General features: G+C 47.1%; 1 protein-coding gene across 1 annotated transcript in view; it reads right to left on the bottom strand.

The window, feature by feature from the left end:
• Nucleotides 1-15,883, bottom strand: part of LOC311245507 (transmembrane protein 231-like) — a gene marked incomplete at both ends in the record, with an annotated part of 41,767 nt that extends 25,884 nt beyond the window's left edge. The window contains 2 exons of the mRNA XM_084335370.1: nt 14,274-14,440; nt 15,745-15,883. Of these exons, the coding sequence (XP_084191496.1) occupies nt 14,274-14,440; nt 15,745-15,883 (306 nt within the window). The remainder of the gene's footprint in view (nt 1-14,273; nt 14,441-15,744) is intronic.
• Nucleotides 15,884-18,318: the final 2,435 nt, after the last annotated feature.

The following is an 18,318-nucleotide window of genomic DNA, read 5'->3' as shown; positions in this document are numbered from 1 at the left end:
CTCCGCCCCACTGTGTGACTGCTACCCTATCGAGTGCAGGTCAAACATGGTCTCCGCCACACCGTGTGACTGCTACCCTATCGAGTGCAGGTCAAACTAAAGTCTCCGCCCAACTGTGTGACTGCTACCCTATCGAGTGCAGGTCAAACTAAAGTCTCCGCCCCACTGTGTGACTGCTACCCTATCGAGTGCAGGTCAAACTAAAGTCTCCGCCCCACTGTGTGACTGCTACCCTATCGAGTGCAGGTCAAACTAAAGTCTCCGCCCCACTGTGTGACTGCTACCCTATCGAGTGCAGGTCAAACTAAAGTCTCCGCCCCACTGTGTGACTGCTACCCTATCGAGTGCATGTCAAACTAAAGTCTCCGCCCCACTGTGTGACTGCTACCCTATCGAGTGCAGGTCAAACTAAATCTCGCCAGCTGTTTGTTTTCCTCAAATCCTCTGGAACGGCAGGCAAAATGTGGGTGGTGAAGAGAATGAGAAACGCTTTCCCCACCACCCTTTAAGGCTGATTTTCCACACCAGTGCCAATACTAATAGAATAGAATAGAATAGAATAGAATAGAATATACATTTTCTGGTATCCCTTCCCACTTTATCCAATCAGGAGAGAGAACTTTAGATATATATATTTTTTTTAACTTATTAAAAAAAACTATTATTTTACTCCACCCACTACAAACATGGAAACTCTATAACCCCTGTCCCCATCTCCCTGAGTGGTTGTCTCATAGTGTTGGCCAAGGTGGTGGATGTCTCAGGGTGATTGCAATGACTGTTCTACCCCCACATTGGTTATGAGCACCATTGAGGTCATGGATCAGCTTCATACCATCTTCTGTCCGACCTACAACGTCTAAACCATGCCTGTTCTAGTTCATTGCTGGGTTAAGTACTTCTATTCTATTCACATATATGCTTACTACATGTATCTATTGCTATGTCCGCCAATCACAAACACGCAAACGGTCTAACGCCTGTCCCCCTGTGAGTGGACGTCCCGTGGTGGACGTCCCGTGATGATGACCGGAGTGGTGGACGTCCCGTGGTGATGACCGGAGTGGTGGAAGTCCCGTGGTGATGACCGGAGTGGTGGACGTCCCGTGGTGATGACCGGAGTGGTGGACGTCCCGTGGTGATGACCGGAGTGGTGGACGTCCCGTGGTGATGACCGGAGTGGTGGACGTCCCGTGGTGATGACCAGAGTGGTGGACGTCCCGTGGTGATTGCTGGGAGGATGCAATCCTCTCTACGTCGCCCCCCTAGCTCAAATGGATCCGTCATTAGCTCTATTCTATTTTCAATCTTTCAAAATGTTCTTATGTACCCCAGTTGCTATTGCATGTCCATATTTGTGTTTCATTACACGTATATGTACATGCTTATAAACTGTTTTGCCTGTTTTATAGCAACACTACTATCACCAACATCTAAAGGTGCTCCCATAGTCGAGCGGACCGTACACGGAGCGTACACAGAGCAGACTTAAAGCAGACCCAAAGCGGACTCCAAGTGCAAAGCTCCAATTTTCTAATGCGCGGACGTCCGCGCCGCTCACTTGGTGTCACACAAAACGCTGCTTGGCGTTTTGGTTGACATCGACCTGCATTTAATGTGACGCCGATCTGCATTTTACTCTGACCACTCGCTTTTTCACTCGCAAAAGAGAATGGCTTTTCTAAATGAAGTGTGTAAAACTGCCAGTTTTATTATCTAAATATTGGAAACGGAGATAACATACTCTTTATTTTGACATCGGATGACGACGACGTGACAGAAGTTGAACAGCGTGGGAAGAATTGTGTAAACTGGCGCGAGACATGTAGGAAATTGGTCTGCGGAGGTCCGCGGAGGTACGCTCGACTATGAAAGCTCAAAGAGTCCACGCGGACCTCGCAGAGTCCAGTCCGCGTACAATCCGCTCGACCATGGGAGCACCTTTAGAAGGGAGATCCCGCTTTGAATGGCCCTTCTAAGGTTTCTCCCCTCCACATTGCCTGTGGTGCTTTTGTCCTATTACTAGAGTTGTTTCTTACCTTCGTGTGGGGTATGTCTGTGTTGCATTTATTTATTTAACATTTTATTTTGGATTTCATGGTGTTTTTTGTTTTGTTCTTGATTAAATGTGATGTTTCTTCTTGACTTGTTTAAAGAACACGTGTCCAGCCCATGGGGACCTTAACGTGTGTTTACAAATACATTTGATTTGATTTGATTTATTTCAAGACATCTTGCCAAGGCAAATTTGCTTACTGCACTAGCAGATAATCTTTCTTGTTTCAAAGATATATTTTAATTATAGATTGGATAAGCATGAGAAAGGGATACCAGAACATGGATTTTCTGTTTACTGCACAGTGGAGGGACTGGGTGACCCATGTTACTGACTAAACACTTTATATCAGTGATGGCTGTTGGAATGTAGAGCTATTATTTCAACACGTAGACCAATTATTTTAACATAAAAATGCCACTTACAGCGCCTTTAACCTATGAGTCATAAAAATACCATATCTGTAGCACTATATCTCATAAGTCATTATCAAAATGACTAGCTAGGGTCAGTTCTCCTCTGTATTATACGTGAACTGTGGATAGTTTAACACCAAATGTAACAACAATCTGTAAACAGGATCATAACGACAACGGAGGCCAGAGTAAGTGAGTTGCCTCTAGTTACGGTTATACACTCAAGCACAACTCAAAAGAATCCACTCCAGTGTTTCACATTATACACTCAAGCACAACTCAAAAGAATCCACTCCAGTGTTTCATGCACACTGCTACAGTTATACACTCAAGCACAACTCAAAAGAATCCACTCCAGTGTTTCATGCACACTGCTAGTTATATTTCGTATGGCTATCGCGTCCCGCTCAAGCCTATTGAGATATCCCTTATCTCCTAGTACCTACTGTACACCACCACGAAACAACTTATGCACCCACACCTGACCGGGTCCCGCCTCTATGGAGGCATAGCCTATAAGACCATGGTCCTGGTCGCGTGAATATTAAAGGCAACCAACTTGTGTTCAGCTTTTCGTTCAGCGTTTCTCTGATTGGCCACATGGCCACGTGACCGCCCTAGCACACGCCCTTTTCCGCTGAGAGACGCGGCAGAAGCGCTGGTCGAACCAACGCGCTGGTCGAACCAGTTCAGACAGAGGTGTTTATTTATATTAATAAACATATCTACTAGAAACACTGGTGTTCTGTTGTGTGACTGTACTAAACTCTTCCACCACATGACCGACATTTGACATACAGTACACCTCCTATCTATGTTGGGATTATGTTTGGTCATGACAAAACAATAAAAATCGCTACTGTTAGTGCCACCACCCACTTCAATGACAGAGCTCTCATATTTGCGAATGCATAAACTATATATTAAATTATGGCGATGTGTCTAATATGGCTGTCGCGAAGTCATTGATAAGCGACAGCCATATTAGACACATAGCCATAATTTAAGATATAGTTTATGCATTCGCAAAATATGAGAGCGCTGTCATTGAAGGGCTTCCTACAACGGTGCTGCTGCTGGAGCTGAAGTGATGTACAGTTTATGCATTCGCAAAATATGAGAGCGCTGTCATTGAAGGGCTTCCTACAACGGTGCTGCTGCTGCTGCTGCTGCTGGAGCTGAAGTGATGTACAGTGACGATTGAATCTGGTAGTTGGTTGTTAAAAACGCGAAACATAATAACGTTACGCTTTGTAGTTCAGCGCATTTCATAACTGTATGGGCTTTGTTTATACTTCAGAGGTGATGTACAGTGACGAGTGAATCTGGTAGTTGGTTGTTAAAAACGCGAAACATAATAACGTTACGCTTTCTAGTTTAGCGCATTTCATAACTGTATGGGCTTTGTTTATACACGAGTGAATCTGGTACGAGTGAATCTGGTAGTTGGTTGTTAAAAATGCGAAACATAATAACGTTACGCTTTCTAGTTCAGCGCATTTCATAGCGCTCCACTGCTACCGCAGCTGAACACAAGTTGGTTGGAACAACAGCTGAACACAAGTTGGTTGGAACAACAGCTGAACACAAGTTGGTTGGTACACAAGTTGGTTGCCCGCGCTGCCGCTCGCTTGCTCCTTGGATTTCATTTGGGACGTGGGACGACTGCCGCTTGCCTGCACGTGGGGGCGGGGGGTCGCGGCCAATCAGAGAAAAGCCGAACACAAGTTGGTTGCCTTTAATATTCACGCGTCCTGGTCACCAAACACCCTTCCTCTATTTTCGTTCCATCATATTGGATGCTGTGCACCGTATGTAACTAGTAGTATGAAAAGATTAGAGAAGGTTCGTAATGTTGAAAGCTTACCGGAGGTTTGCTTTTCTCTGGCATCTTCGGAGCATGTTTCAGCGACACATGGGGCCTGTGCTGATGTTTCCTCGGCTGACGACGGCAGACCGAGGGGCAGCGTACAAGGTTTGACTAGCAAGTCGGCTTGTACAAAGGTAAGGCCTGTGTCATCAATGTCAGTATTGGTAATGCTGTGAAGTATGTTTCGGCGCCAGGGCCGGGGCGGCTTGGTGATCGTTCCACTGCAGTGGACGGTTTCCTGGCAATCCTGGAGCACGCTGCTATAACGTTAATGCTGCTACTGCTACTTCTGCTAATGCTAATGTTGACGCTGAAATGGGTCGTTGTTCTAATAATCCCCGCCGCGGGATACCGTTTTTCCCTCCTCTTACCAGCTTCATTGATGAAGGTCAGTCGGTGGTGGATGTGGGGGGTTTCGCTGAGTCCTATTTACCTTTTTTACAGGTGAATGGGCTAACAACAGGGTGCAGGCCGGGGGTACCGTGGCTAAGCAGCCAGGTAGATTTGTTCCTGTGCCCCGGCGGGGATGAACGACGTCCCGCCCGGCCGATGCTTGATAGCGAATCGGCTCGGAGGGAGGCAGTATGGACGGATGAGTGGTATACTGCTACAAGATGGTATTTAGCGGCGGCCAGCGTTATGGCTCAGCTGGCTAGTTTCCTATCCACATTGGCGTCGGGTAGTAGGACTTTGGGTCCAGCCGACATTGTAAACATGGTTCATGTTTGTGGTGTTATGGAGATCTTGACTCAGTCGCAAGCTATAACTGCGGGGAGGATTAGGATGCTATCAACTTTGGTTGTTAGGCCTGTTTGGTTGGAGCAATCTCCTCTTGGGGAAGAGGATAGGTTTTCTCTCCTCACGACTCCTTTTTCCACAGATAGTCTTTTTGGGCATTCTGTGGAGGCGCAGGCGGTTGTTGATCTGGGTCCTACACCGCCTCACGCTGTGCAGCCAGAGGTGGGAGCACGGTCTCGTCAACGACTGTGGCGAGATCCTCAACAGGCGGCCATGTTTCCCCCGCCAGTGGTGCCCTGGGTGGAGAGTCAACAGGGTACCACAAGGCCGACAGCCTTGGCGGCCGAGGGATCGGCCATTTTGGGTGAATTCGAGTTTGGTAAAACAAGCCGTCGTCATTTTGCCGCGAGCAGCCCGCTCAATCCTCTCTCTGTTACTCACGGAAGCGGGGCTCTGATCGTTCTCCTTTGGCTGCAGGCCGCGAACCTTCATTGAAGCGTATGCGGCCCCATTCTTCACTTCTCATGGGGACAGGGGCTGACACCCAGTTGATGGCTGAGCCTGGGTCTGTCCGTGAGAATGTTCCGTCGCGTGGTTCCAACACCACACGTTGTGTGTTGGAGGAGCCTGGTGTTACAGCTGCCATTAGCTACAGTGGTCAGCTGGGGGACTCGAGGCCTCTTCTGTTGAATGCACAGCAGGGGTTACCCCGGCTTCGCCTTCGCCAGGCGGGGTATCGCGCTGATGCCTCCCACTCCCGTCACAGCGGCAGTGGTCTGCAAAGGAGAGGCGAGCGTGATTTGGGTGGTAGCAATATCACTGCAGGGCTTCGGCGTGTAGGAGCCCATGGGGTCCTCATGCCTTGCGTGTCTAGCTGCGGAACAACTCCTCAGCATGTGCTAGAGGGGTGTTCAGGGGGGGGGGGTGTGTCAACCAGTTTGATGACAGCTTCTCCCGTATCAAACCGGCCCTTTCTGTCGGGGTCCCCCCTTGGGTGCGTCGCACAGCGGGAGGGACCGGGCCCACTATCTACTGTTCCTTGCGGCCCAGCGTCAGTTGACGGCGGGTGCGCTGTGGGATTATTTTCACATATGGCGACAGGAATGCCGTCTGGATCGGTGGATGGAGAGAACATTGGAGGAGGGGCTTGTTTTGCAGTTCGCACAACCCCATCCTCCGTTCTCAGGTTTGGTGCCGACCCTATTGTCAGGGTCAGACGCAGTGACAGACAAGATCCAATCTCTGTTGGCGAAGCAGGCCGTCGTTGTGGTTCCGAGAGAGGACGCAATGTCAGGCGTCTACTCCCGTTATTTTCTGATACCCAAGAAAACAGGGGGGGTCAGACCTATACTGGATCTGTCCGCGTTCAATCGGTTGATTGTAGCGAGACCGTTCAGAATGTTGACCGTCAAACTCCTTCTGCTTGCTGTCAGGAGGGGAGACTGGTTCACCTCCATAGACCTGAAGGATGCGTATTTTCACATCCCCATTTACCCTCCTCACAGGAAATTCCTACGGTTCCTGTTTCAGGGCGTAGCGTACGAGTACCAGAGGATGCCGTTCGGTTATTCTCTGGCTCCCCGCACATTCACCAAGTGCGTGGCGACTGCACTGGAGCCCTTGTGTCGTCGGGGGTTACGAGTTCTATTCTATCTCGACGACATTCTACTCCTCAGTCGTTCGGAGGAGGTTGCCAGGTCTCATACCAGGCTGGTGGTGGAATTCCTCACCAGCCTGGGTTTTGCTGTGAATTGGAAGAAGAGTACCCCTCTTCCCAGTCAACAGGTGGAGTACTTGGGCTTGACGTTGAGGTCAAGGCCCATGATTGCAACCCTCTCGGAGCAGCGTCGGGTGGTTCTCCGTCACGCGCTCGGGGGTTTCCGTTTCGGAGGGACGGTCACGGCGCTGCAAGTGATGCGTCTGCTAGGCATTATGGCATCTGCTCACACGGTGGTTCCTCTTGGCCTCCTCTTCATGAGGAGGATACAGAGGTGGTTTCTCTCTATGAGAATAGATCCGGTGAGGGACAAAAGGAAACGGTTGACGGTTCCTTTGTCAATATGGGGAGATCTCGCCCACTGGAGGAGGCTGGGTATCCTCACCATTGGGGTCCCCATAGGCAGCAGGAGCTCACACGTCACGGTCTTCACCGACGCCTCTCTCATGGGTTGGGGAGGGACGTGTCGGACCCACGCAGTGGGGGGCAGCTGGACGGGTCATGCTGGCCCAGCTACCCTGCATATCAATGTGTTGGAGTTGAAGGCGGTCCTCCTGGTCCTCAAACGGTTCGACCACCTGGTGGTAGGCGAACCCGTTTTGGTCAGGACAGACAGTATGACGGCAGCGGCGTATATCAACAGGCAGGGTGGGACTCGTTCCATCCGCCTGCTCCGGGTGGCGGTCGTACTTTGGCTATGGGCATCCCGCAGGCTGCGCAGTCTGAGGGCGCTCCACATTCCTGGTACAGAGAATATGGGGGCGGATATGATGTCTCGGGGCATAGTCAGACAGATCTGGGATCGGTTCGGGGAGGCCTCGGTAGATCTGTTTGCGTGCCGACGCTCTCACAAGTGCCCCTTGTGGTTCTCGCTCAGTCGAGCAGATCATCCCCCCTTGGGGGTGGATGCCTTCTCGACCTTTCCATGGCCGCCCGGTCTTCTGTACGCCTTTCCTCCTGTACAGCTGTTGAGTCAGCTGTTGGAACGGATACGGAGGGAGCGCAGGACGGTGATCCTGGTCGCGCCGGACCAGGGCAAGTCAGTATGGTTCCCGGTCTTGATCCAGCTTCTGGTCACTCCTCCTTGGGTCATTCCTTGGTCAGCGACGGCCCTCTCACAGCACGACGGGTCACTGTTCCAGTTTCCGGTGTTGGGCCAACGGCTGTTGGTGTGGCTGGTGTGAGGGTGAGTCTGGAGAGGATGGACCCTTCGGTGGTTGATACCATCCGGTGTGCGCATGCTCCCTCTACTGTCGTGGTTTACGCGGGCAGATGGCGTGCGTTCCAAGAGTGGTGTAAGGCGGGGGGCTGGGACCCAGTCTCCTGCCCCCTGGATGCTGTCCTGAGTTATCTCCAGTCTCTTCTTGGTAGACTGTCGGCTTCGACGGTGAGGGTATATGCGGCGGCTATATCCTCCTATCATGAGGGAATTGAGGGGACTGTTTTGTTCAGCCACCCTCTTGTGAAGCGTTTCCTGCTTGGCGCTCGACGCGTTAAGCCGGTGCAACGCTCCTTGGCTCCGACTTGGGATCTTCAATTGGTCCTCGTCAGTTGTCCTTGGCCCCGTTTGAGCCGCTCGAGCAGGCGCCGTTGGAACGGCTGTCTTTCAAGACCGCGTTCCTACTGGCTGTCACTTCCGCTAAACGCGTGGGTGAGCTCTGTGCTCTCTCGGTACGTCCAGAGTGCCTGTCTTTTCGGGCCGATTGCGGTGCCACTCTGCGACCTAATCCTGCTTTCATGCCTAAGAATATCCGGAGTTCCTTCCGCTCCTGGGATATTGTGGTTCAGGCGTTTCGTCCTCCTCCTCACGCCAGTAAGTTGGATGCGGGCCTTCACCTGTCATGTCCAGTCCGTGCATTGGGAATTTACCTCAGCCGTACTCAGGACCTCAGGGTTACCGATCAGCTTTTTGCATGTTACGGTGGTTCTCGTGCCGGTAAGGCACTGTCGAAACAGCGCCTGTCCCATTGGTTGTGCGAGGGCATTGCCCTCTGCTACACATTGGCTGGGCAGGATCCCCCTGGGGGCATCAGGGCGCACTCCACTCGTGGGGTGGCTGCCTCTGCCGCTCTCTTGGGTGGGGCCTCGGTGGAGGACATCTGTGCTGCAGCTTCATGGTCCTCCCCGGGCCCCTTTGTAAGGTTTTACCTCATGGACATGACCGGGGGTTCTGTCTCCCAGGCGGTTCTGGGGTCTGTGGCCTTTCCTGCTTCCCGTCCTTTGGTAGGGTAGCAGGAGTGTGTGGGTATGGGCCACAGTGTGTTAGGTCACACGTGGTTCCGCCTGTGCGGTGTGTTCAAGGGGTTCTAGTTCCCTCTTGTTCGCATTCAGGTGGAGTTGACTGCGCCCCCCCCTTTGTTAGGAAGAATGGGGTGACAGGGCTCCCCGCACCCCTTGATGTGGGCTTACGGGTCCTCAGGGGGTACATCTGTCGGGGCTCGCATCCGCTCTAACCCATATCTCAATAGGCTTGAGCGGGACGCGATAGCCATACGAAATATAACGATAGGTTATGTATATAACCTAGTTATATGAGTATTGGCTGAGCGTCCCGCTCTAAGCGGCCCTGAGTTCCCATTTGAGGGATCTTTTACTGGAACAGGATTTTGGCGAGGAAGGGTGTTTGGTGACCAGGACCATGGTCTTATAGGCTACGCCTCCATAGAGGCGGGACCCGGTCAGGTGTGGGTGCATAAGTTGTTTCGTGGTGGTGTACAGTAGGTACTAGGAGATAAGGGATATCTCAATAGGCTTGAGCGGGACGCTCAGCCAATACTCATATAACTAGGTTATATACATATATATATATATATATATATATATATATATATATATATATATATATATATATATATATATATATATATATATATATATATATATATATATATATATATCGTTATACACTCAAGCACAACTCAAATGAATCCACTCCAGTGTTTCACACACAAAGCTCGCCAACGTTACTGTGATTAAAGCAAGCTTTAATAAAAAATATATATATATATAAAAAAATATATATAAATTTTTTTTTATAGTCTTTTTTTTATTATCATTTTTTCTGGAGGGGTGGGGCGTCCCGTTGGCAGTATATATATATATATATATATATATATATATATATATATAATTGCAGTAATACACAATCTTTCATGCACTGTTAAAAACATGAAATAAACACAAAAAAGTGCAACAAAAGTGCAACTAGGGCTAAAAACCCAATGAAATAAAATAATAATAAATAATATATCCTTCTTAGCAGACTTCTTAGCTTAAACATCCCAGGGAACTAATGGGATAACTGGGGATGTTGTTTGCTCCTGACAAGAGTCTCAAAGTCTGGGGTGATGGTAGACAAAGCAACTCCGAGGTCATGCTCAATGTCCAATCTGTTCCTCTGCTTTGTCTTCAGCTGGACCAGAGCTGAGAAGCCACTTTCACAAAGATAGCTAGTGCAAGAAAAAAAATTATATAAAAAAAAAGAAAATTACTTTATTTTATTTTATTTTCACACACATCCGCGACCCACTCAAAATGGCCCCGCGACCCACTTTTGGGTCGCGACCCACCAGTTGAGAAACACTGTATAGATGACACTGAGAGACACCCAGAGGGATGTTTTGAGTATATGATGTTATATATGACACTGAGAGACACCCAGGGGAATGTTCTGAGTATATGATGTATAAGTATAAGATGACACTGATAGACCTTTCACACCAGCCAGGCTCCGTGCTGGAGCCGGTTCCCGAACGTAATCTTGCACCGGCCGGCGCGTTCACACCGGGATTGGTTCAGAACGTGACAAATCGGTGCTCAGCTGGCACCGAAAGTAAGTTGGTTTTTCCTCACGAACCGTGACATCATCAGTGGGCGTGTCATATTCTAGGCTGTGAAGACGAGCAAACGGGGGAAAGTAGAGAGTCGGCATTGCACTCAACCGATCCATTCAACAGGAAGCGATTTGCGACTGATCTCAAAACGAGATCAGATTCAAATGTATTGTTATGATACAGCACAAGTACAATACACCATCCAACCAGAGTGGATAAATAAATTCTCCAGAAATTAATATGCATAGGGAAAGGCTTAGCGAGTCAGCTCGCGAGCGCACACACAAAAGAATACACGCACACACACGCTGTATACGTTTGAAATGAATCGTTCCAGCAAAGTCGGCTTCTATTATTCGAATGACTTGTTTTATATGGGTATCATAGTAAGTCCTACTGTAGAACATGACATATTAGCATGACATCTGATTTATTAATGCCAATACTGGATGACAAGCGCAATTGGCACTTGAAAAGTGTAAATCATGGATTAGCATTCATCATGGGCTGTTTAGCTCAACCAGTTAGTGCGTCTGCATGTCAAGCCTCTCGTCCCAGGTTCAAATCTCTTGGTTAAATTTTTTATTTTTTTTGTAACGTTAATTCATTTATACACTCTGGTTGATAAGATAAGATATTCCTAGGGCGGCTACGTGGCGTAGTGGGCAAGGCGCTCGCCACGAAATGCTGGAGACACAGGTAGTAAAAACAACACAAGCAGTGTAAACAAATAAGTCAATATAATTTACTATCTAACTAACTGAAATAGTATTTACAGTATCACAGTATTCACATAAGGTGCAGTATGCATAAGGTAGTGTTATTGTCCTTTTTGGGACACCAGAGTGGATAAATTAATTAACGTTACAAAAAAATAAATGTTACCAAGAGATTTGAACCTGGGACCATATGATCCACAGGGAGTGCACTAACCCATTGAGCTAAACAGTCCATTGTAGACTACTGACTAATCCATCATTTACACTTTTCAAGTGCCAATTGCGCTTATCGTCCAGTATTGGCATTAATAAATCAGATGTCATGCTAATATGTCATGTTCTACAGTAGGACTTACTACTATGATACCCATTAAAACAAGTCATTCTTGTTTCGGACCATCAACAAATCAATCTTAACTATATTCACAGGACATACTTGACTCCTATAAGACTGAAAGAAATGGGTCTTATACAAGACTCCAAATGCTCCTTATGTACAAATGGGGACGAGGGGACATTTATGCACATGTACTGGGACTGCCCACCAGTTAAGATATTCTGGAAAGAGGTGACCCAGCAATTATCAAATCTCTTAACTTGGAATATACCTGTACACCCCTCTGTATTACTGCTGAATGATGTTTTTGAGTGTGCAGTACATCCACAGCTAAAGAGATTGGTTTTATCGGGTATCACAGTGGCTAAAAAGCTGATAGCATCACGATGGTTCCAACCGGAAAAAATGTGCCGAAAGGTCTGGATTATTACATATCTCGATGTGATCTATCAAGAAATATCTACAGCAAGAATTTTGGGTCTCAATGAATCCAAAATGACATTGTGGTTAGAAGTGGTGGAGAAAATAAAAGCTAGCATATAATGGTAATGTCTGGTTAGGAGCGAGGGAAAATGGATGGATTATCCAATGGGGGGTCCGGGAGGGTGGGGTACGAGCTAGAGCATAAATGTGTGTAGGTTTTTAGATAACAGGTATTAAGGGTATATCCTGTATAAGACAATTAACTAAAATGTGATTTCATTGGATGTGCACTGTCAACTAATGCTTGTATATCTTATCGTATGTTGTCATGTTTGTTTATGTGTTTGTTTAAAAAATAATAAAAAAATAAAATACAAAAACAAGTCATTCGAATAATAGAAGCCTACTTTGCTGGAACATTCATTTAAAATGTATACAGTGCGTGTGTGTGCGTTTTTGTGTGTGTGCTCGCGCGTTGAGACTTGCTAAGCCTTTCTCCATGCATTATTTTTAACACCCCCATTAATGACGGACACGGTGGAATATTGGTTCTGCTTAAATGGGTGTTGTGTAAATGCGGGCTGGTTTGCCAGAGAGCACCAAGGTTCAGAGGCTCCAGAACGGAGCTGGCGGTGTGAAAGGGCTATGAGAGCACCCAGAGGGATGTTCTGAGTATACTGTATGATGTTATAGATGACACTGAGAGACACCCAGAGGAATGTTCTGAGTATATGATGTTATAGATGACACTGAGAGACACCCAGAGGGATGTTCTCTGAGTATACAGGTATATATTCTGTTTCAGAACTGAGAACACTACTATTATATAGAATGAAGCTAATTTGGGTGTTAAAAAAAAAAGAAAATGAAAACAAACATTCTGTGGCTCCACCAAATTTGTCTCACATTCGCCGTCTATTGAGCACGTCACTGATGACATTGCAAGTTTGAGTCTTACTTCTCTGGTTTCTGGCTTTGGGGGAGAATAGCTTGTGTACTGACATTATTGACTGAGTGACCTTTTCCTTGGAAATGTAAATAACATACAAGAAATCCCTCATTTGAGTGGCCTTAATTACACCCCTACTCATTTGGGTGGCCGTTTCCCTCAGAATGAAGAGCGGAAGGAACGTAAAAAAAGAAAATGTAATAAAACTGGAGATTGGAGAAATTTTACCGTGTCCGCTTGCCGCTTGGGGTATGTACAGGGTTCCCACAGACATTGCAAAATGGAATTCAAGGACTTTCAAGTACTTTTCCAAGCATTATTTTTCATTTTAAAAGCACTTTATATGTTTTATATATATGCAGTTTAAATAATTTTTTATAATAATTCAGATCCAATATTTATGGCTTAAAACCAATTTCTGACAATTAGTTAGATTTAAAAAATATATTTCTTGATTCAGAACTATTTTATCATGGATGAACAAAACTTTAAAATATGAATGGTTGATTTGAATTTCAATTACCTTTTAAGCACCTTGTTAAAATAATTGGCTGTTTTCAAGGAATTCCAGGCCTTGACTTTTTTTTTCAAACATCAAGCACTTTAAGCACTTCAAGGACCTTGTGCGAACCCTGTATGTATTTGCAGTGCACCGGGTCTGATATCAGGGCAGGCCGCTAAGTGCAGGAAACACTACAGCTACACACACAACAAGCACAACTTAGAAGAGCCTGTTCTTCTTTGTAGCGCAGCGGACTAAGCGTCTGTCTACCACCACAGAGACAGTGGGATCGAATCCAGCTGTGGTGCTTCCGGGTTGGCTGACCGTCCATACTAACACAATTGGTAGTGTTAGTGGTGGGAAACCCGGCGAGGGTGGGTCCTGGTCGTTGTAAACAGCGACTCCTACAGTTCGGTCGGGGCGCCTGCACAGCAAGGGAAGGATCTGGGGGAGGTAGTGTGACCTTCCACACGTTACACTCTCCCAGTGAGAGTCCGCGCTGCCAGGTGAAAAGAAGTGGTGGGCTGAGTGTCGGAGGAAGCATGTGATAGTCTCCGCCCTCCTGGACCGACGGTAGGGGGTAGAGTACGCAACGACCAGGAAGGGGATTGGGAATTGGCATAACGACTAACATTGGGAGGGGAGAAAAACGGGAAAAGATGGGGGAAAAAGATAATAAAGAAATAATTAAAAAAAGAAGAGCCTGTTCTTACGGTGATGGCGGGGATCCGGAGGTTGGCACCTTGCATGTTGTTGAAGTGGGGAAAGGTGCTCCAGGCAACATAATCTCCCTGGGTGCTGGTGGCTGCTACCAGGAGAGCCTGGTATTGATACCTTACGACAGGCTGCTCCTCATAGGTACTCCTCTTTATCCAGAAGCCTGGTATAAAAGCCACAGTTAAACCTTGAGCAATGGCTGCATTTATATAGAGCTTTTATCCAAAGCGCTTTACAAATTGTTCCTCACATTTGACCCATTCACTCACACATTCACACACCAAAGGCGGAGGCAACCACGCAAGGTGCCAACCTGCTCACCGGGAGCAATTAGGGGTTAAGTGTCTTGCTCAAGGACACTTCGACAGGCTGCCTGGGAGGAGCCGGAATCAAACCGGGAACCTCCGGATTACCAAACGAATGCTCTACCTCCTGAGCCACTGTCGCCCCCGTAGGATGGACGCTCTATACACAGCAATTAGAATTTAGACTCAATTGAATGTATGGCTTGATTCAATAGATTTTTCTTGTCTATGTTCTCTCAGTAGAATATTCAAAATACGACTATGTCTACTTGGTCAAGGTCACTGTAGGTGAGGTTATAAAACGCTTATTAAAGGTTTCTGAGAGTAGATGTTAGAGGAAAATCTATTCTCACACTCAAATCACACTTGTTAGGATAATCTTTCGTAGTCACAAACGTTTTATTAACAAGAACAGCAGCAATAACATCAGCTGCGTCAACACATACAGTTTATTAGTTTGGTGTTCGCTACATTGACTTGTGTAAAAAAAAAAAAAAATAAAAAAAACCTGACTAACCTTACTGTCATGCACTTGTCCTAATAAACTAACATACACTGTAACACGCAACACTTTGATAAACATTGTTACTCAGCTGATAGAGTTGTACCCTTCTTGCTGTCTTGTCGTACAGAACTTGTAAGTCGCTTTGGATAAAAGCGTCAGCTAAATGACTAAATGTAAATGTAATGTAATGTACAACAGTCTATTCGTTTAGTATTAGTACCTTAACTACCTTAACAATTTAGAAGATTAGTGTTAGCTACAGTACCTTAACAGTTTAGAAGATTAGTGTTAGCTACCTTGACTCCTGTACAACAGTTTAGAAGTTTAGTGTTAGCTACCAACCATGACTCCTGTTGTACAACATTTTAGACGATTGGTGTTAGCTACATTACTCCTGTACAACAGTTTAGTGTTAGCTACCTTGACTCCTGTACAACAGTTTATTGTTAGCTACCTTGCCTCCTGTACAACAGTTTAGAAGTTTAGTGTTAGCTACCTTGACTCCTGTACAACAGTTTAGAAGTTTAGTGTTAGCTACCTTGACTCCTGTACAACAGTTTAGAAGTTTAGTACCGTGACTCCTGTACAACAGTTTAGAAGATTAGTGTTAGCTACCATCACTCCTGTACAACAGTTTAGAAGATTAGTGTTAGTTACCTTGACTCCTGTAAGCAACGAGAAGAGGAAGGATGTATGTCAGGCACAAGACAGCAATGACAAACAGCGTGGCTTTTGTGCAAACACTGGTTCTGTACCGAATCAAAGCCGGGTGAGAATATACTTCATAGGAAGCCATAACAAAAGAACCAGCCTTGGTGTGAAAATGCTTTTGCTACCATACAATTAGCTGTGACTATTGCTGCAACGATGTCCAGTGAGATTCTTCTGAGAGAATTGTTGAATATATATAGAACACAAATGTTCTAGAATGTTTGATTATGACATCATACTGTGACATCACAAATGTTCTAGAATGTTCTATTATGACATCATACTGTGACATCACAAATGTTCTAGAATGTTTGATTATGACATCATACTGTGATCACAAATGTTCTAGAATGTTCTATTATGACATCATACTGTGACATCACAATGGAACATGTTTGAGTACCATTTGAATAATATAAATAATATGTTTGGTAAGGCTGTCCCCGAAGCCTGTTTTTGGGATTCTAACTTCGTCAGGGTTCGAACCTTAATTTTTAATTAAAAAATTTAAATAAAAAAAATAGACAATTAGACAAATAGACAAAAAATAGACAATTCCGCACGGGGAAATTGTGAAAGTGTGGGTGATGCCTGTGCACCGCCGGCCAACGGGAGAGGGTCTGTATTGTCTCTATGACAAATGGTTCAAAAGATACAAAAAGGGGGCGCGGCCTAAGGACGTGGTCAGTATAGACCAATGAAAGAGGATATCCCTACTGAGTACAATGGTACAACCCGCAAGTCTCTACGACAAACGGTTCAATTTAGAGGAGAGTCTAACTTCAAGAAACAGGCTGTTCATTCAACAATGTATGTATATTTCAGTTTGTGGAGTGAATATGAGTTGCATAAGATAATAGGGTGTGAAGGTATACTGAATACTGTCTATCTGTATGTCATGTATGTCATTATATGTTATTGTTGAGTTAAGAGACTGTGTTAGTGACTGTCCAACTGTACATAAGACTGTTTACACTGTGTAGATTAGATCATTGTCTCCACCAGATATTGCCATTTGTGTATATATATCTGTCTCCACTGGAGGGCGCTCTAGGCGTAGCTACCAAGGTATTCTACCTTAGAGGTGACTATAAAAGAGAATGTCCCCACCCCTTTATTTCTCTCCCTCAACGGCTCTCAACGAGAGTAGAGTGTTGTACAGCTACTGATCATATGTGAATAAAAGAAGCCAAGCCAGTTCAGGCACATTAGAGAATCCATGCCTCTTGACCACATTATTGACGCCCCAAAGCGAGTTCTGTTAACAGGTTATGGGCCCAGATAACGCCGGGGCGGAATAGTGGAGGTACTGTATCAAGCTTAGCTGAGTTATAGGCTAGGATAGCGCCGGGAACACCGCGTGGCTAGTCGCTAGGCCGACCAGAGTAAAAAGCTAAGCATACCATTAACGAAGAGGATGGAAGGCAAAAGAGAAGACGGATGGCCGATATTCAACGGAAAAGCAGAGGACTGTGAGCTCTGGGGAGAGCGCATGCTGTGCTGCATGCACGGGACGGGAGAGCTGACGGCGGAGGGGCACCTGGCGGTACTGAGAAAGCATCTCATCGGGCGAGGAGGACCCAGAATCGTGGCTCTCTACAGAGCACTAACGGGCCTGAGGAGTGCCGGAGAAGCACAGAGCGACGGGCTAATGTTGACAATGACGGTGAGAGGACTACCGGAGCTGTACAGGCCGTTCACACTCCTGATAACACACGGTTCAACGGACATTACGTTGGGACGGTCCAAAGCTAATTTAAGGAACTTCGAGGCCTCAGAAGACACCCACCCCGCCGCCACGGAGGAGGGGGAGAGGGTGCTGAGGGCCCGAGCAACGCCAAGAGAGAGAACCAGGACCACGGCGGACCTGGCGTGCTGGCGGGGCGGAGATAGGAGCCATCGGAGAGGCGAATGCACAGAGATTGTCTGGTGTGTCTCCTGCAAATACACGGGGCACACAGACAGAGCGTGCATGAAGGAACCTCGACCAGAGCGCGCGATACGCGCATGGACAAGATGGCGACTACAGACGAGATAAAGGCCACGAACAAAATGGCGGTTACAGACGAGTCGGAGGCCACGAACAAAATGGCGACTACGGACAAGATAAAGGCTGTGGACAGGATGACAACAGCGGACACGACGGTGACTATCGACGTGAGATGAATCAAGATGACGCCCGGAGAATCGATGGCGGCAACTATCGACGTGAGATGAATTGAGACGACGCCCGGAGAATCGATGGCGGCGACAATCGACGTGAGGCGAGTCGAGACGACGCCCGGAGGATAACGGGGCAAGGAGACTGCGCTTTTGGAGCGCGGACGGCGGACATCGCCGGACCGGCCCAGCCGCAGCGGACCCAGAGAAGGGGTCTGATTGTGGGCTGGACACAGGTGCGTCGTCCCATGCCATCAACGACAGGCATCGGTTCAAGAACTTTGACGACACTTTCCACCGGGAGACGCACCTGCGGGTTGGCGCAGGAGAGGGGGGACGCACAGGTATGCCCACGGACAG

This window comes from Notolepis coatsorum (assembly GCF_963971535.1).
Source record: "Notolepis coatsorum genome assembly, chromosome: 18".
NCBI classification, from domain to species: domain Eukaryota; kingdom Metazoa; phylum Chordata; class Actinopteri; order Aulopiformes; family Paralepididae; genus Notolepis; species Notolepis coatsorum.
Note: the sequence above shows the minus strand (reverse complement) of the source record. Positions and strands in the feature narration are given on the sequence as shown.